Below are 20,311 nucleotides of genomic sequence, written 5' to 3'. Positions count from 1 at the left end.
TGGATGCGGATCGTTAGCTGTCTTCCTGTTTGTCCTATATAGTGTTTTGTGCAGTCCTTGCATGGGATTTTGTACACTATATATTAGTTTGGCTCATGCTGGGTATTGGGTCCTTCGTTCTGGTGAGTTGTCTGAGGGTGGCTGTTGGTTTGTGTGCTGTTATAAGTCCTAGTGGTCGCAGTAGTCTGGCTGTCAGTTCTGAAATGCTCGTTCCGGAACGAGGACGTGCCGCAACCCAAAGGACTAGCCACACTACCATACATCAGGAGCATTTCAGAACTGACAGCCAGACTATTGCGACCACTAGGGCTTATAACATTTCTCACATTGAATTTGCTTCAAAGTTTGTGAGAAAATTTGTAGCTCGGGTGCTCATTGAATTTGCTTATTTTGCAAATTACTTCATCTATGTGCCTTGTTTGAAATGTGCCGTTGGAAAGAAAGTCTGGAGAGAGATGCAGAGAGATTTTGTCGAGGTTTGTCCTGGGCAGCTCCGTGATGCAGACTCTGTGCTCTTCTGTGTTGGTTTTTTTTCTTTCCTTGGTTTCTTTTTAAGCTGTATCGGGGGAGGTATTGTGCCTATGTCTGACTTGTGCTTATAGGCGTTTTCAGTGTGAAAATCGTTATACTACAAAGAATGCAGTTGAGTATTGGTTCCGTTGAGGTATTTAGGAGGGCATTAGATTGTTTGAATCAAAATAAGGAGGGGAAAGGGCAGTAGGCTGGCACTAAATAATAATGCTCATTTGGAGTCAGTGCAGATGTAATGGACCAATTGGCTTCTTGCCTTGTGACAAATCTGTTCAGAGCCTCTCCTTATTTAACCAATGGAATGAAAATTGTTCTTGGGATTGACAAGTACGTTATAAAAATGATGCAATCCGTGTCTTGTACTCTTAATATTTAGCGTAGAAGTGTTGAAATTAAAATGATAATGCAAAAGTTTAGCTTGAACACGTTCTGGTTTAGAAATCTGAGCACTCAATAGTTAAACATTCGATTGTTTTTACATTGAAATGGTTAATTTTACTGTAATCAGTTTTAACGACATGCTGGCTTATGCAGAACTTACTGACATATCCACTTCCTAGTTTATTGTTGTCTGTGGGCCTTGCATAATTTTGCCTCCCTGGTTTGCCACATTTCCTAACAGTGCAGCTTTTATAATCACTGCTGTGAAGTGATTTGGAATGTTCTGATGTCATGAAAGATGCTGTGTAAATGTAGGCTATTTTTAAAATACAGAGGAAGCTCGATTATCCAAAGGACACGGCGGGCAGTATTTCATTTGGTTAATCAAATTCCAGATAACTGAATGCTGGATAACAGTTTAGCTGAGCATCGGGACTTTGCAATCTTGCTGGATAATCCGATATTTGGATAATCGAATGCCAGATAATCGAGGTTCCTCTGTATTGTGTGGTTTTGAAGGAGGCCCACTTGAGAAATTTCAAAGGTAACCCTGTGAAATGTGTGTATATGTTTTTCCCCTACAGTTTTTTTTTCAGTTTCTGAGGTTTACATCTTAATGCTGAGATACTCAAACCTCATTATCCTTTGTAAGTTAGTTTAGTGGTTTTTCGTAGAATATTCAAACATATTAACCTTCACAAGAATGCATCACCAAGCTTTCTCAGAATCTACAACTGCACTTTAACATAGTTTTTCTGTTCCTGCCTAGGCATCCTGTGGTAAACTAATGATTCCAGTGCAAACTCCTTGGGTTTAGTTAAATAAATACTCAAAACTTGCTTGTGAAGAGGATAAAGCTGTCATCTAGACACATTCTTTAAGTATGCCACTTTAAGGCAGTTCTGTTTAATTGTGTTTCCTTCTGTATTCACAGACACCAAAATTAATAGCCGACATCTTTGATGCACCAAGTGATGATGAGTTTTTGGGCTTTCAAGATTTTGAATGTAACACACGACATGATCATGCAGATGACAGCCCAAACCAGCATATTAATGTAAGTTAACAAAAATAATTTTTCAAAATTTAATTTAAATGGTTTTGCTGGAAAGTTTGCTGCACCTGTTCTGCCCATACAGTTCCAAACACTCACTTGAATGAGTAAGCTGGCTTGCACTTACTCCATCTTACTTTAAAATGTGATTGGTAAGCAAAATAAATGTACTTCAAGTTCATCCCTGATGTCTTCAGGTAAAGTGTTTTTAATTGTTCAAATACAAATCAAGAACATAAATGTGAGAAACAAAACAGAAATTGCCGGAGAAATTTAGCCAGTTTGGCAGCATCTGTAGAGAGAGAGAGAGAGAGCAGAGTCAACATTTGGGATGCAGTGGCCCTTCCATCACCTTGTTCTGAAGAGGGGTAACTGGATCTGAAAAATTGACTCTGTTTTCTCCCCACAGGTGCCAGAGCTGCTGAGTTTCTTCAGCAATTTGCTTTTGTTTCAGATTTCCAGCATCTGCAGTTTTTGTTTTTTTTTTAGATTACATTACAGTGTGGAAACAGGCCCTTCGGCCCAACAAGTCCACACCGACCCGCCGAAGCGAAACCCACCCATACCCCTACATTTACCCCTTACCTAACACTACGGACAATTTAGTATGGCCAATTCACCTGACCCTGCACATCTTTGGACTGTGGGAGGAAACCGGAGCACCCGGAGGAAACCCACGCAGACATGGGGAGAATGTGCAAACTCCACACAGTCAGTCGCCTGAGGTGGGAATTGAACCCAGGTCTCTGGCGCTGTGAGGCAGCAGTGCTAACCACTGTGCCATTATAACATAATGAGAAAAATTGTGTGGATGTAATAATTTTATGAATAGTATATTGGCATGAATACCTGATATTTTCATTCACTTGTTTAATGTTTAGTTAATCTGTTGAATGGTTTTTTGCATTGGGAATTTTAGAAGTATTGGATGTTAACATCCTCAAGTAAGCACCTTGACAGTTTTGCTTCCCAGGAGCCAGTAGATGAGATCATTCAACCAGATGGTTGTTTTCGTGTTAAGAATGTGAAGAAATTGAGCCAATTTGAAGTTGTAAATCGTAGCAACAAGAAAAACTGGTTTCGGACACGTTCCCAAAACTTTTCGTTAGAACCTCAATCAATTTTACTCTTCTGTTTTTCAAGAATGATTTTGATTCCTAATCATCATTTCCATATGATCTGTTCTACTTAAGGGTGAGGGAAAGTGTGGCACGCCGTCCTAGTGTGGTGGGTCTTGACATGTATATTTTGGACTCATCCTTATACTTGGATTCATGGAATAAATTTGGCTCTATCCATTCCTTAAAAAAGCTAAGCATATTGACTTTTCATCAAATTTGTTTGGACTTGGAGTTCAACAAATCCTTTAATTTTTCTTCACCGAGGAACTGTTGGCAGGGGTCTCTGTTGTAAATGGGTTCTGTTCTTGAGTGTGTATGCAAGTCGGAAAACAACACAGGACAAATATAAAATAAATATTTGTAAGTATAGGGAACTTTTGTAATATCAAATCTTTAAAGTTACAACCTGAATGGAATTGTGTTTTTAAGTTGGCCATTCATAACTGGGGGGGGGCTGTATATCTAGCACATTACTGTATCTGTGCTCTCAACGGTTATTTGTTGCTAAAACTTGCTATGCACTTGCAGCAGTTTTTGTTTTTTGTGGTTCAATGCCACTCTATTTACTTTTCAAACAGTTTCTTTTGATAAGAATTAAAACTGTGCACGTTTTTGATACAGGTCACCTATCCACAATGAGCAATCCAATACTGGTTTCATTTCTGTTCTTCCATCTTAGCCTTAAACCTTCCTCCTCTTCAAATATGCGTGCAATTTTTCTCTTAACTGTTTGGCACAACCATTCAAAGGAGAAAAACAATGCAACAATTCTTTCTGGAAAATTTTCATAATCTCAATTTTAATGGTAATCTATACATAATTTTTGCTTGTCTATCATTAGATCAATTAGAAATTATTTTCCTTTATTGTATTATATTTTTATAATTTTAGGAAATTATATTAGATCCTTTTTCAATGTGACCGAGGTTAAAGAATTTTCCCTCTATCATACCTCTTCCTTGTATTGCATTTGTGTCCTATATAGCTTTATTGTGCATTTCTGTGATGGGACACCTAAAATTACAAAGGTAAAACCAAGAGTGCCAAAGTTCATCCATTAACCTTTGTAGGAAACTTTGATTCCTTTCTGTACCCAAGCCCAAATCATTTCTGTATACAACAGAAGTGGACACAGCACTTTGTCTGGGCTACACCAATTTTGTCTAAGCAATGTTTTTTTTCCCCTCTGTCCCTGTTCACTTGGTTAGTCGATGTTTTTAACCCAGGTTGTGACATTCGCGTGTGCAGTTGAAAACAATGCCTTCAGAAAATGCACAGGAGTTCAAAGTTAGTGTTTCCTTTTAACTGTCCAATCATTTCCAACTAGTCAGAGATGTATGCACAGAAACAGACCCTTCAGTCCAACTCGTCCATACTGACCAGCTATCCTAAATTAATCTATTCCCATTTGCTAGCATTTAGACCATTTCCCTCCAAACCTCACCTATTCATTCAAATGCCTTTTAAATGTTGTAATTATACCAGCCTCTATCACTTCCTCTGGCAACTCATTCCATACATGCACCATTCTCTGCATGAAAAAGTTGCCCTTCAGGTCCCTTTTCTATCTTTCCCCTCTCACCTTTAACCTATGACCTCTAGATTTATACTCCTCCACCCTGGGGAAAAAGATCTTGGCTATTTACCCCATCCATACTAAAAGCCTCTCCCTATAAATCAAACCCACCATCCTGGCAACATCCTTTTTATAAATCTTTTCTACACCGCCTCAAGTTTAATAACATCCTAAATTGCCATGCTAAATTGCCCGTAGTGTTAGGTAAGGGGTAAATGTAGGGGTATGGGTGGGTTTCGCTTCGGCGGGTTGGTGTGGACTTGTTGGGCCGAAGGGCCTGTTTCCACACTGTAATGTAATCAATCCTCCTTTAATGATGACTGACTGTTAATTGCCAAAATTTGATCAAGGCATTCCCCTGAGAAATGAATTGGGGAATGACTGTTACTTGTTTTTTGAGTTGGAACAGGTACTGTGTTTAGGACATGACTGTGTGTGTTTGCAAACATTCACTCCCTCCAACACCAATGCTCAGTAGATGCAGTGTGTACTATCTGCAAGCTGCATTGCAGAAATTTAGCAAAGATGCTTAGGTAGCACCTTCCAAACCTATAGCTTCTTTTGTCATGAAGGACAAGGACAGTAGACACATGGGAACTACACTAGCTGTAAGTTCCCCTCCATGCTGACTTGGAAATATATTTCCATTCTTTCAATGTCATTGTTTCAAAATCCTGGATTTCCTACAACACATACATTGCAAGAGGGCAACTGACTACCACCTTCTCAAGGGCAACTAGGGATGGGTAATAAATGCTGGTCCAGTTGTCAATGCCCACATCCCATGAACAAATCTTTTTTTAAAAATTACGTATAGCTTTCAATGTATGCATGTGCACCATACTATATGACTGGATGCGCTCTCTGGATTAGCAGCCAGGGCTAAGGAAAATTCTAAAGCCTTTAGCAAACAGTGTTAAGGGAAATTGGCCCACTCAAGGACAAAGGAGGAAAGTTGTGTGTGGAGTCAGAAAATGGGTGAGATTCTTAATGAGTAGTTTGCATTGGTATTCACTGAGGAGAGGGACATGATGGATGTTGAGGTTAGAGATAAATGTTTGATTACTCTAGGTCAAGTTAGCATAAGGAGGGAGGAAGTGTTGGGTATTCTAAAAGTCATTAAGATGGCCCGTCCCCAGGTCCGGATGAAAGGAAGTGAGGGAAGTGAGAGAGGAATTAGCTGGGGCCTTAACATATCTTTGTAGCATCCTTGAAAACGGGGGACATCCTGGAGGACTGCAGAATTGCTAATGTTGTCCCCTTGTTTAAGAAGGGTGGTGGGGATAATACAGGTAATTATAGACTGCTGAGCCTGATGTCAGTGGTAGAGAAGTTGCTGGAGAAGATATTGAGGGATAGGATCTATTCCCATTTGGAAGAAAATGGCCTTATCAGTAATAGGCAACATGGTTTTGTGCAGGGAAGGTCATGTCTTATGGTTAATGGGAAAGCCTTGAGGAAGATTGATGCACAGAGAGATCTGGATGTTCGTGTCCATTGTACCCGGTCCATTGGTGGTAAGGCAGGTCAATAGAGTGGTCAAGAAGGCATACAGCATGCTTTCCTTCATTGGACGGAGTATTGAGTACAAGAATTGGCAGGTCATGTTACAGTTGCATAAGACTTTGGTTCAGCCACATTTGGAATACTGCGTACAGTTCTGGTTGCCACAGTACCAAAAGAATGTGGATGCTTTGGAGAGGGTGCAGAGGAGGTTCACCAGGATGTTGCTTGATATGGAGGGTGCTAGCTATAAAGAGAGGTTGAGTAGATTAGGATTATTTTCATTAGAAAGACTGAGGTTGAGGGGGGGATCTGATTGAGATCTACAAAATCGTTGAGAGGAATAGATAGGGTGAATAGCAAGAAGCTTTTTCCCAGAGTGGTGGACTCAATTACTAGGAGACACTAGTTCAAGGTGAGAAGGGAAAAGTTTAAGGGAGATATGCGTGGAAGGTTTTTTACGTAGAGGGTGGTAGGTGCCTGGAACGCATTGCCATCGGAGGTGGTAGAGGCAGGCACGCTAGCATCATTTTAGATGTATCTATACAGAGACATGAATGAGCAAGGAGCAGAGGGGTACAGATCCTTAGAAAATGAGTGACAGATTTCGATAGAGGATCTAGATTGGCGCAGGCTTGGAGGGTGAAGGGCCTGTTCCTTTGCTGTAATGTTCTTTGTTTTTTGATTATCAATTAAATGTTGTCTAATTGTCGAACCATATCTAATATTGGACGCATGAGTTTTGCTTGGATGTTGTTGGTACCCTGCATGTAGATCCGCTGTTTGATATGATTGGCTAGTCTTCAGGACATAACACCCTGAACTCCTGGCATCACAGCAGCACTGCAATTTGTATACCACATGACTTTAGTTCATGGTTTTGTGCAATAAACTGTGAGAATTGGTCTGACCAGGTTAGCCGTAAGGTTGCCTTCATCCCTTTGTCAGCATCGAGCATGGTCATACACTGGTGGCATGTCGAGATTGTCATGATATAATGGTGTAGTACCAATGTGTTCGGTTTCCTTGCTTGGTACATAGGTGAATAGGCTAGCAATGTGAATTAACATGTGGACATGGCATTGCTGTAGCAGTCTTGCATACAATGTAATAGTTCACACTGTGTATGTGTATAACTTTGTCAGCACTATCAAATCACCCAACCATTTGTCCAAGTTATACTGTGCAGAACCTGTCCTAGGATGTAAAGGGTCTGTAGTGTGCAAAGTGTTGGAGAGGATTATAAGAGACCGAGTTTATGATTATTTGGAAAACCATAGTTTTGAATAGAGGTAGTCAGCATGGCTTTGTGAGGGGCTGGTCATGCCTTACAAACCCTGTTGAATTCTTTGAGGATGTGACAAAACACAATGGAGGTAGAGCAGTGGATGTGGTGTAGGTGGATTTTAACAAGGTGTTTGGGAAGGTACCCCATGGTAGGCTTATTCAGAAAGTAAGGAAGCATGGGATACAGGGAAATCTGGCTATCTGGAAACCTGGCTGGCCCATAGAAGATAGAGGGTTGTGGTAGATTGAAAATATTCAGCCTGGAGCATGGTGACTAGTGGTGTTCTGCAGGCACCGGTTCTGGCACCTCTGCTCTTTGTGATTTTTATAAATGACTTGGATGGGAAAGTGGAAGGGTGGGTTGGTATGTTTGCTGATGACACCAAGGTTGGTGGAGTTGTGGATGGTGTGGAAGGTTGATGTAGGTTGCAACAAGACATTGACAGGATGTAGAACTGGACTGAAAAGTGGCAGACGGAGAGTTCAACCTGGCAAAATGTGAAGTGATTCACTTTGGAAGGTCGAATTTAAATACAGAATACAAGGTTAAAGGCAGGATTCTTGGCAGTGTGGAGGAGCAGAGGGATCTTGCAATCCATGTCCATTGATCCCTCAAAGTTATAGAGTCACAGAGATGTACAACATGGAAACAGACCCTTTAGTCCAACGGGGTTGTTAAGAAGACGTATGGTGTGTTGGCATTCATTAGCAGGGGGATTGAGTTTGAGCCGTGAAGTTATGCTGCAGCTCTATAGAGTCTTGGTTAGACAACACCTTGGAATATTGTGTTCAGTTCTGGTTGCTCATTACAGAAAAGATGTGGAAACTTTAGAGAGGGTGCAGAGGAGATTAACCAGGATGCTGCCTGGACTGGAGGGCACATCTTATGAAGAAAGATTGAGGGAGCTAGAGATTTTCTCATCAGAGCAAAGAAGGAGAGGTGACTTGATAGAGGTGTACAAGATGTTGAGAGTTAAAAATCTCACAACACTGGGTTATAATCCAACAGGTTTGTTTGGAAGCACTAGCTTTCGGAGCACTGTTCCTTCATCTGTGAATCACCTGATAAAAGAGCAGTACTCCAAAAGCTAGTGCTTCCAAATAAACCTATTGGACTATAACCTGGTGTTGTGGGATTTTTAATTTTGTACACCCCAGTCCAACATCGGCATCTCCAAACCATAATATGTTGAGAGGCGTCTATCACAAAGGGACATAATTTTAAGGTAATTGGAGGATGGTTTAAGGGAGATGTTAGAGGTAGGTTCTTTACGCAGAATGGTGAGTGCGTGGAATGCACTGCCAGCAGTGGTGGTAGAGTCAGATACAGTAGGGATATTTAAGCAACTCTTGGATACGCACATAGAAGTTAGTACAATGAAGGGTATGTAGGTTAGTCTGATCTTAGAGTGGGATCGAAGGCCTGCACAACATTGAGGTTCGAAGGGCCTGTGCTGTGCTGTATTGTTCCATGTTCCAAAGGAACATCATTGTCTGTACATATATGGCACGGTGAACAATGAAAATGAGCCATACCATGTATATCACTTGAAAATTTGTTTCTATTAAATCCAGCAAGCATTGTACTAGTTTGCTTTTGAGTAAGAGAATCTGCATATGCTGATCAATAGGTTCAGTGGCTATAAATTTGAACCTCTGATTAAGAATAGCATGAATTTTGTGCTCTTCTATTCAATTATCAGGTTTTTTTAATGCAGTGTTATGTTGATTGGCCTTGGTCAACCCAAATGTATTCAAAATGAATTCCGATTGTATGGCATTGATCTGGGTCCCCAAATATTCATTCCAATCCAACAGCAATTCACTTACCTAGCAATAGGAGTGGGCAAATCAGCTCTTTGAGCCTGTTCTGACATCATGAGAACACTTTGATCTGTGGCCTAACTTCATATATCTGCCTTTGGCCTATATCCCTTAATAGATAAACTTTAATTAAGCAAAGCTATCTCAGATTTAAAATTATCTAGTGATTCTGCATTTGTTACCATTTGGGAAACAGTTCTAGGCATCTACCACCCTTTGTCTGCACAAGTTCTTCCGAACATTTCTCCTGAATGCTCTTTCCCTGAATTTTAGACTATGCCTCCAAGTTTTCAAATATCCTACCAGTGGAAATAGTTTGTGTTTATTTGCCCTCTTTTTGTTTTCCCCCCCCATTAATATCTTGGAGACTTTGGTCAGATTGGGTCTTCACCATCTAAGTTCTAGAGAAAGCAGGCCTAATTTGTATATCTGTCCTCATGACCTTACCTTGAAGTCTAGATATCATTGATGCCTCCAAATTAGAATTCTGTATTTGCTACTCTCCATGCGGCCTCTTCTACATTGGGAAGGTCAAACACAAACTGGCTGAGTGCTTTGCAGAACTGTGTTATTCAGTCCACAGGCGTGACTGTTGCTTCTGGTCGCTTCCATTTTTGATACTCCATCTTGCTCCTACATACTTGCCTGGTCCCATATCTTTCAATTTGTCACTTTACAGCCTTTGGGGCTTCACACAGAGATCAACAACTTTAGATGATGACCTCTGTCCCATTATCTTTTTTATTTTTCAGGTTGGCTTGGTATTGGTCTCTTCCCTTAATGTTGCATTCAAAAAGGTTCCAGTGTAACCATTTTGAGCTTATTTACAGAAACCTTTTGTTTCTGTACTAAATCCGTTACCACTTTGGCTGTTGCATCGTGAAATCTTTTGGCAGTTGATCTCAACCACTCATCGCCCTATCACAGGCTCTCTTTATATTCCCCTTCTCCGTCTGCTGGTGTAAAACCTTTTCTCCAGTGTTGTCAGTTTTCAGCCCAAAACCTTAACATGCTTTCTTACTTCAGATAGTAACTGATTAGCTGAGCATTTCCAGTGGGGTTTTTTTGTTTAATTTCTGCTTTGCAGTAGTTGGAGAATTTTTGCTATTGTATGGCTTTAAGTATTTGTCTACATCTTGTCCTAGATTTTTGCTACCTGACCTGATGAGTGTTTCCATCATTTTTATATATCAGATTAACTGCTCTTTATTGATTGCTATACCTTTTTCTCGAATATGAGTGTTACTCTGGATGTTTCTAAAGTAGAGAAATCCAAATTTTAACATTGTCTTCTGTCCATTAGATTAATGGTCATGGTATGATTTTGGGAAAGTGTGTAGTTTCAGGTGTCTAGTCCCAGCATCAATCTTTCCCAAGTCAAGCACAGTAAAGCTGTTTTACCTGACAATGCGATTTGGAGTCAACTGTGATGAAAGACCATGCCTGCTTCCACATTACATTACTTTCTCTTCCCTGGAACTTGGTTGTGTTACCCCACGGCAACTTTCTTCCTTACCTCCCACTTAACAACCAGAATCCTTTTTTAAAAAAAATGAACTAGTTCAAAGTAATGGAACTGATGTGCTAAGCACTGAATGTAGTTCCCTGAAATGTGCTTGTAAATCAAGATAGTACACTCAGGATTGTACTGCTCTAAAACTCTTGGTGTTATTTCATTTTGGACTTTGTATTGGCTGAAACCTAATCTGAGACAGTAAATGGGCAACGTGGTTGACTCTTAGAATGCTACAGGCCAGCTGCTCTTCAGTGGTTTACACACAGCTAGCAGGTTTTCTTCTGCTGCTTCAGTGACAGCTATGAACAATCAAAAATTCTGTACAAGGTTGGTGACTTCTTGACCCTCCTTATATGTGTTCTAAAAAGTGCTCCTAATCCAAATTGTTTTGGTTTTCAGCACTGATGGTTGAAAACTGAGGTTGAGGGCCTTGTTAAAGCTTCATAGTTGGTATTTACAGTTGCAGCTGTCCTTCCGAACCGTTGGTTAGCTTAAATAACTTTTAATAATTTGGATTTGTTGCTAAGTTCTTCATTGTGTTTTGATTCTCAGAGTTTCCAGTCCAAATTTATTACAGAAGAGCTTATTGAAATTTTCACGGTGGATAGTTGGTCGACTGATTATGTTTTTGAAGGGTTCCCTGAACATATTCATGAATCTGATGACAAAGAGGATTTAAGGGTAAGAAATGCCTAAATTAACATCTAGTTGTTTTGTGTATTTGTGGACCCCATCTTAGAACTTCTCTCAGAATTATCATTGTTAAAATACTCATGCTTGGGACTTTTGCATTAAATCTTTTCCTGAAGGGCAGGCATTGATCTGGTAGAAATAACTATAATATCAGGGAAATATAGTAGCTGGTCATTCAATGTCCTTAGCAAATGCATAATTAATAAATCCTGTTAGCAAGTTGAATGGGAGTAGTTTTGAACCACCACCCTCCTGTTTTCCAGTGTAAATATGGATATGGCAAGTTGAAAATTAGAAACCAAATCTGTCACCCAGAACCTATCTGTTGTCATCTATTCAGGTGAATTAGTTGGCCAGTAGTTCTGAAATAGGTAGGAGCTAACTGGAACCCATTTGACTTGATTTTTTATTGTCACATGTACTGAGATACAGTGGAAAGTATTGTTTTGTGTGCTAACCAGGCAAATCAAACCATATGTAAGTACATCAGAATAATAGAACAGAGTGCAGAATATTGTGCACAGGGAAATATCAGCTCTGTTCAAATCAGATGGCCCTGTTTGTAACTTTGAGTATATTCCTATTACCGTTCCCCTCATGTGATCACAATCGCTTTCATCTATATGACTTGGTGCTGCTGGATTTTCACCCATTCCATTTGCTGACCTCACTAATGACAAAGACCTGGCTCCATTAAACTAGCTGCAGGACACCTGTTTGAAATGAATTCTGATTTTCTCTTTTTTTTTAAGATTCTAATTTTGGAATTTTTTTTTCAAAAGCGCTGTGTTGGCTAGCATGACAGACAGAAACTACCATAAAAGTAACTTGACATATCATGCCCATTCACAATTGGGTTGTTATACACCACATTCCGTTCACAAAATCATTACAAATGGCAAAGTAAAGACTTCTGTGGGGCTGTTTTCAAACGCACTTCCAAAAAAACTTGATTTTCCCCCATTGTCACGGCTTCCTTCTAAGACATAAGGAAATATACTATTGGTTATTGAATTTATCTTTGAGCTTTAGATGTTAAGTGTTCACTAATAATTGCACATAACTACCTGGTCAGACAGAACATACTATTTGTTAGGTTTTTTTTGTAATAAATTGGTGTTTCTTACAGTCTGAGAGTTTGGAAATGGAGGATGAAGATGAGGGTTTCACTGAATATGATGATGATGAATCGTCCATAGAAAGTGAGATGGAGGCAATGCCAAAGAAAGGCCATTTTGGACTGCGTGTGGCATTTAAGTTCCCTACAAGAAGGCCAGTGAAAAGAAAGCAGCGAGACATCCAGGAATCTGAGGAGTCTGAATCAGATGATGACTCTGCACCCGGAAAGAAAAATTCTAATGTATTGCTAAAGAGGGCCATGAACATCAAAGAAAATAAAGAAATGGTGAAGTATCTACAACAATTCTCATTGTGTTTGCAATTAATAGGAGGGTAATGTGCTGCTTTTTTTGAGATTACATATCTGAAATGGCTTGAAGTATGTTGTCATTGTTGCCTTAAAGCTGTACCCGTGTGGCTTTTTCTAAGATTAAAGAAATGACATGAAAATTATAAAACCACACAGCTTGCTGCTGTGTTAATGCAAGAATCTTACTTGCTTTGAAACTTAATTTGTCTCAGACATGTGCAAGTAGAATGTTACCTCTTTACCTGCAGTAGAAAGTAGTATTTGAGATAAAGAAGTAACACAAAAGGCATCTGAGTGTTTTCCAAGTTAGTTGACAAATCCTGACAATATTTCATTCCTCGGTTGTCTACAACATCACACTTTAGAAAGATGATCCAAAGGCTGAAAAATGTCAGTTTAAATTGTTGGTTTTTTGGGGAACAATGATAAATATTTTCTCTTTTGCAGTTCTCAGTAGTTTTCTTTTAGGGAGGATGCTTTCTGTTTTAGTTGTCTTGGAGTGGCCCAGACAATAATCCACCTTAAGAGTCACTCAAGTCACTCCACTTGAGTTATTCCATCAGCCAGGTCCCTCTTGGTCTTCTCCTGACTAATACGTCAGTAAATCCCAGAATGAGGTCAAAGAAATTCTGATCTCTAAGTTCACCCCTTGGACAATGGTGATCATGTTTATTGTAAATATTCCCTTGGTGTATTGGTCAGAATTCCCTTGGCATTAACTTAATTTGTAAGCTTTGATGGTTTTCTATTTTATAGTAGGTGTGTGGTTGTAAAGAGCTGTATCATAGAGTCATGCAGCACGGAAACAGACCCATTAGTCCAGCCAACCCATGCCGAGCATATTCCCAAACTATATTACTCCCGCCTGCCTTCTGGCCATTTTCCCTCTAATCCTTTCCAATTCACATGCAGAGCAACTTCAATTATCCGAATATTGGGTTATCCAGCAAGATCACAAGGTCCCAATGCTTGGCTAAACTGTGTTATCCAGCATTTGATTATCTGGAATTCGATTAACCGAACGAAATACTCCCTGCCTGTGTCCTACGGATAATCAAAGTTCCTCTGAACTTATCCTTAAATGCTGTAATTGTGCTCACATCCACCATTTTCTCTGGCAGTTCATTCCGCACACGATCCACCCTCTGTGTAAAAAAAAAAAAAAAATTCGCCCATGTTTTATTTAAATCTCTCTCCTCATCTTTAAAAAATGTTTTAATGTAAAGGATGATATGAGACGTACTAAACTTTTGAAACCCTTCAACAGATGTAGTGGGTGTATTAAATCAGTGAAATAGTAATACTATTTTGCATTAACAAAGCACGTGGATGTTAACGGTGAGACTTAGTAAGCCTGTCCAATGTTCGTGATCTTCAAACCAAACATCTTTTTATTCACTTTTAGGATTTAAACCATTTCTAAATTTATTTCAAATCCATGCTTCCTTTTTGAATGCTTTTTAGCAGTTTGGATTTCTGTTCTTTAAAAGAAGCAACAATCTTTAACATGATTAGTTGTACATACAGTTGAGGAGTGTGGTGCTGGAAAAGCACAGCAGGTCAGGCCGCATCTGAGGAGCATGAGAATTGACATTTTGGGCAAATGCCCTTTGACCTGATGAAGTCTGCAGTCCTCACCTTCGCCTAGTTGTACATACATTCTAGCTTTGTTTATAAATGAATTCTGTTGGTAGTCTTAGTGTTGTATGTCACCAGAATTCAGTGAGTGAAATTTGAGCTGAACGTGTCACCTTTGTGTGTGGACATCTTGTATGCTGGCTGTTTAAAAAGCTGACGTTTAAAAATAACTGGTGCATTAAGAATGTAATTGTATAAATCTTGGCACATGAGAGGTTGTTAATGGTGCTGTCACTACACTTGGAAGAACTATCAATGGGGAAACACCATAATGACTGTTGATCACACTCTTGTTCTTTGTGACTTTAACCTCTTTATGTGGTAATACTCAGCCTTTCATGTTCTGAAAAAGTGTGCTTTTAATATTTTTGTTCTTGTCACACTGAATTAAACCTGTTAAATTTTTTTTAAGCTTGCTAAACTCATGGCAGAATTAAAAACAATGCCTGGACTCTTTCCAGTGAAAGTATGTACTTCTTCATCACCAGTAAGTTCTGCTTAATTTCTGTATAATTTCAAGATAATTATCTTCTTTCTTGACAAAGTTGCATGTTAAAATTTGGCCACAGTTGGTCAGTGACCTCAAGTATTCAGAATTTTATAAACCTCGTAAAATTTAACTGTCAAGTTAGAAACAAAGAAATTCAGTGCATTAGAAGTGTTTCCTTTTGTAAGAAGATCACATACAGATTTAGTACATAGAATCCCTACAGTGTGGAAACAGGCCATTCGGCCCATTGAGTCCACACTGACCCTCCTGAAGAGTACCCTGCCCCACCATCCCATCCCTGTTCCCTATATTTCTTGTGGCAAGCCTGCGCGTCCCTAGATGCTGGACAATTTAGCATGGTCAATCCACCTTCCCCACACATCTTTGGAATTTGGGAGGAAACAGGAGCACCTGGAAAAAAAAACCCACGCAGACAGGTGGGAGAATGTGCAAAGTTACCCGAGGGTGGAATCAAACTCAGGGTCCTGGTACTGTGAGGCAACAGTGCTAACCACTGTTGTAATATTAACAATGTCTGTGACAACAGGATTGGCCAATTACAATGTCAGAATGTAAGTAGCTGTGTGACGAGTGAAACTTTGTAGCATATCACCAGATGCTGAGTAGCAGCATCCTCCTCCTCCTCAGTTGAAATGTGTCACAAATGCTATCTTTCAGGTTAAGTTTTCACACAGTGGCCCTGTTATAAGTGGTAAATGGTGCTTTATAGTTTGTTTCAACAACTTTTTGTTGTATATTAAAGTTAAGCCTTGCTTTCTATTCTGTTCGGTATAAATATCTGTATTTGCGTTAATCCATATTTAAATGCTGCATCTTGTACTTTCTAGAAACAAAAACGAACTCCAAAGAGAACATTTTCTGAAGGCAAAGTTGAGCGCCGTGTTAATCCAAGCAGAAGTGCGCGTCCCCCTGAAGGTTTCTCTGTAGAAAAATTTGCAATTTCTCCAACCAAACTTATGAGCCAAGTGAAAAAATTCCACTTGAGAACTGATCTCACAAATCGTTTCGTTGAGGTGACTAAAGTGTTTGAAATGAGTTTTTATTATGTGTTGCCTAGAATTGTGTCATACAGCAGAGTTAATTATGGCGCAATTCTCTCCTGTCTAAGCTCGTTCTGGTGTGATTAGCTGCAACAAAACCATGTGATGGCTGAATGATAACTACGTGTATAATCAATGCTTGTAATGTTTGTCAAACTTTGTTTCTAACATTAGTTGTTCATGCGAATATTCAATGCAAATTTTGAAATATTGATGGATTTTAACAGGATGGAAGTCTGACCAAGAGGAGGCGAAGATCTTCAAAAGGCACGCCAAGGCCTGTTGATGATATCACTGAAGAGGATTTGGAAAATGTTGCCATTACAGTTAAAGATAAAATTTATGATCGTTGTTTGGTAATTCATATATTTTAGCATACTCTTGATCCTCAGTATTTTAATAAATACTTTTAAAGCAATTCTTGACCATGACTTTTATAACTAAAATGTTTCTTAATTGTTTGATAAATCAATAATTTAGTTATGAGATTTGATGTAACTTTGGCTGCATTGCTGGGAATTCTGTGAATGTAGAATAGTAGCACTTGTTCATCAATTATTGGTTAACAATTATAGTTATTATAACTATAATAAACACCAGCTATTTTTACAGATTTGACTGTAAATGATTCCAGAAAAGTTTTAATTTTTTCTTGACATATAGGTATGCTTTGAGTATGCATGAAAATATACAGCAGATTAATATAATCTGTACCTTTTTTGCTCTGGAGGCAATAACTGATTTATGGTGGCTACCTCTGGAAAATAACTTGATTTCTGTCACTTAATGCTCAATTATAGTCTATCACTGAGGCGTTTCTCCACCGGTGTCATGCTGACAGGAAATAAGTTCACTCCTCTCTGCTTGTAGGGCAGCACTTGCCATCAGTGCCGGCAGAAAACAATCGATACAAAAACAGTATGCCGTAATCAAGATTGCTATGGTGTGAGGGGACAATTCTGTGGGCCATGTCTGCGTAATCGATATGGTGAAAATGTGAGATCAGCCCTTCTAAATCCTGTAAGTTAATAATCATTTGATGGTATTGCAGTTTCATTAATCTATCGGAGTTGACGCTAGACCGATTTAATTAGCGTAATTTTTAAAAATGGGGATGCTGTTGAGGAGGATGTATTTTCCAATGGAATTTGATTTTTTTTTTTAATCCACTTCAATTGCATGAACTATACTGTTTCATTTTGCACCACCTGAAAAGCAGTCTCCAAGAATCATGAAACAAATTGCATTGCTGCTAAGCAGAGGTTATAGTGTACTTTTATTGCCCTGTGAGAAAATTGATCGGGGCAGAGGGTTCAAGTGTTCATTCTATTAGACATTGACCCTGCCTGAGCTGAATCTAGCAAAACATACATAAGTCTGAAATTATTTAGAATGCAGGTCAGAAGTCAACAATAACATGGTGGGTATTTTTAAACTCTTCAGTGGTCAGGGATATTACAAATCTGCTTCCTGTCAGATACAGTCCCACTGAGAATGGCCCAGACTGAGTTGGTAACCAAATAGGCTGGTATTTCTGTTGGTGTTGAAGGGGTGATAAAATTTCTGTGCTTTACAAAGATAGGAATTCTAAACTGTGGGAGTTACTGTATCACAAGCTCTTGCTGGTACCTGATAGCTGATTGATTGACCAGTCAAGGTAAGGTAAAAGTCGTCATAGCCCTAGTGCACCTTAGGACTGCACTATTATTCAAGAGACAACTGGTGATGATTTAACCTGTGAGGGGAGAGGTTGGGAAGGAGAGTCTGTCATGCTAATCTCAGCTGGTGCAGGAATTGAACCCATGCTGTTGGTGTTGCTCTGTATCACATAACAGTCATCCAGCCATCTGAGTAAGAGGACCTACCTGAAGGCTTTTAGTTACATTTGTTGCTGGGATCTCTGAGAAGAAGCCTACTTGGTTTTCAGTGTTCTCCCTTGTCAGAGGGAGTCAATGACGGGGATATGATTTTTTAGGGTTTTGGGTATAGAGCTGCTGGCCCTTTCCCTAGTAGACGGAATTCACATACAAATTGAGGGACTTTTTCTCCCCTCTCAACCTGGCTGAGGCTACTAACGGAGATCCCAGAAGGTACAATATGTTGACCTCTTCCAATCATAGGCTTTTCAGCCCCAGAAGCTGTTGACAGTTTGCAGTGTATTGTTTGTGTGTTTCATCACATTTGTTTGTTTTCCTTTGCTTTCTGTAGGATTGGGTATGTCCCCCTTGCAGAGGTACCTGTAACTGTAGCTTCTGTCGTCGTCGGGATGGACGCTGTGCCACTGGCATTCTTGTTCATTTGGCAAAATTTTATGGATATGACAATGTTCAAGCCTATTTGGAAAGGTATGGAGTTAATGTATTTTTGAAAACTAAATATTTTATTTAGCTGACAGTAATGTTATGGAGATTTTCCGGGATAATTTCAGTCATTTAGTTATTTGTTTTTGTTGAAACTGATCAAAGTGCATTCTGTTGAAATTTGAGTGCATATTGGGTGATTTCTAAGCCATTTATTTAAGTCCATTCAGAATTCTGATGTAAACATTCTGACAAGTGAATTTCTAAAAGGCCACAGGATTTCTGGTTTGCTTTACAAGCCACTGTTGCACATTACTATGTTTAATTTTGCTGATGGTTTGCTGATCTGCTGCAAGTTTAATGTGAGCTCCAGAAAAATGTTGTCAAACAGCTGGGATGGCCCACTGGGGCTTGCAATGAAATTGAGAACATGGAAAGAACCACTTTAAAATTCCAGTGAAAAGTTCCACTTTTCCATTGAGGCTTTTACAACCTTACAAGTGGTCAGTGTTCATATGAACCTAGATGGTCACTCTTGGCAAAGGTTTTATAAACCATGATGAACCGTGTCAAGGTAAAATGCAAACTTCTGCAGTAAATGGGTGGTAGGAAGAGAATGGGGAGAGGAGATTGATTGTTCCTTTGTCATTCTGGATACTAAGAACATTCTGGTTCTAAGTGGACAATATAGAAATTAAATTATAGATCTTGCAGATCAATACAATTCATGATGATATACTTAGATTTAATTCTAAAAGAAAAATTCTGGTCTGTTGGTGTATGATAGGATATTATTTCATAGCCACATTTGAGTAGTAATCAAGGCTATATTGCATTCTAGCAGGAGTAAATTAGGACAACATCATGCTGAATGGATCTTTTGTATCTCTTAAGTTAGTAATCCCAGCAGAAGTCCTACAATCATGTCACCTTTTCTGCTAGCTCGAACAGTTACAGAATGATCTGTTAGTGTTACTTTACAAAATTGTTAATTATGTTATTACTTAGTCTCGTGTACAATATTCTTGCTGTTATCAGACTTGGAATGTTGAAGTAACTTGCATAAAGGACTCAAATTAATGACCGTGTTTGTGACAACTTTCTATCACTTTTCTTTGTTTTAGCTTACAGAAGCAACTGACTGAAGATTGAGGGAGCAACTAGGATCTGTAAACGCATGAAAGAAAAAGCTTCTTGCAGCTGTTTTTAGTAAATTGACTTTATTTTTTTTATGAAACCTGTATAAAAAGCACACTTTATTTTAATATTACAACTACTGGTAATTTACCAGAATTTGAAAATAATTAGCAGAAATAGTGTAAATGCCATCTGAAGAATTTGAATTGTAGAGTTTTTTTTTTTGAAGCTTTGGAAGAGTTTTGACAAGTTTCTTGTTTTCAGGTGTTTGTACAAATCCTGTGTTAAAGAATCTATCATATGAATAGATAATTATTGCAATTCAGGGACCATGGATGATTGCAAGTATTTGTTTTATTGATATTCAAAAATAATGTTTTGTTTACATGACTATATGAACAAAGAAGAGGATGTAGTGCTATTATGTGTTAGCCTATAGCAGTGTAGATGCAACACTATCTCATGTTGCATGCAATATAAATCCGAGGATGGGTCAAGCAAACTGGAAATTATATGTGTTTGTGAATGGCTTTACATTTAATTTTTGGTAATTCCTCATTACAGTTTAATCTTGAATCCTTTGGAAGCCTTAGTGTTTTTATTTTAAAATGCTGCATGGAAGTTGGATTTGCATTTTATGCAAGAAAATGACAATGTGTATAATCTTTTACTTTGATTAAAAATATTCAAATAAATTTGTGCTTATTTCACTGAATTTTACAATCTGTTTAAACTCTTAGACATACACTATCACTGTAGATCTACTTTTT

At 38.9% G+C, this 20,311-nt stretch overlaps 1 protein-coding gene across 2 annotated transcripts in view; it reads left to right on the top strand.

Moving 5' to 3' along the window:
* LOC122549782 (cell division cycle-associated 7-like protein) overlaps positions 1–20,236 on the top strand; it is a 27,489-nt gene extending 7,253 nt beyond the window's left edge. For both annotated transcript variants that reach the window (XM_043689808.1, XM_043689806.1), the window contains exons 3-11: positions 1,847–1,969; positions 11,346–11,474; positions 12,616–12,891; positions 14,966–15,040; positions 15,892–16,077; positions 16,332–16,460; positions 16,975–17,124; positions 18,313–18,449; positions 19,529–20,236. In XM_043689808.1, coding sequence (XP_043545743.1) covers positions 1,847–1,969; positions 11,346–11,474; positions 12,616–12,891; positions 14,966–15,040; positions 15,892–16,077; positions 16,332–16,460; positions 16,975–17,124; positions 18,313–18,449; positions 19,529–19,556 — 1,233 coding nt within the window. In that variant the 3' untranslated portion in view covers positions 19,557–20,236. The remainder of the gene's footprint in view (positions 1–1,846; positions 1,970–11,345; positions 11,475–12,615; positions 12,892–14,965; positions 15,041–15,891; positions 16,078–16,331; positions 16,461–16,974; positions 17,125–18,312; positions 18,450–19,528) is intronic.
* Positions 20,237–20,311: the final 75 nt, after the last annotated feature.

The sequence above is a fragment of the Chiloscyllium plagiosum genome, chromosome 5, assembly GCF_004010195.1.
Source record: "Chiloscyllium plagiosum isolate BGI_BamShark_2017 chromosome 5, ASM401019v2, whole genome shotgun sequence".
In the NCBI taxonomy this organism is placed as follows: Eukaryota; Metazoa; Chordata; class Chondrichthyes; order Orectolobiformes; family Hemiscylliidae; genus Chiloscyllium; species Chiloscyllium plagiosum.
Note: the sequence above shows the minus strand (reverse complement) of the source record. Positions and strands in the feature narration are given on the sequence as shown.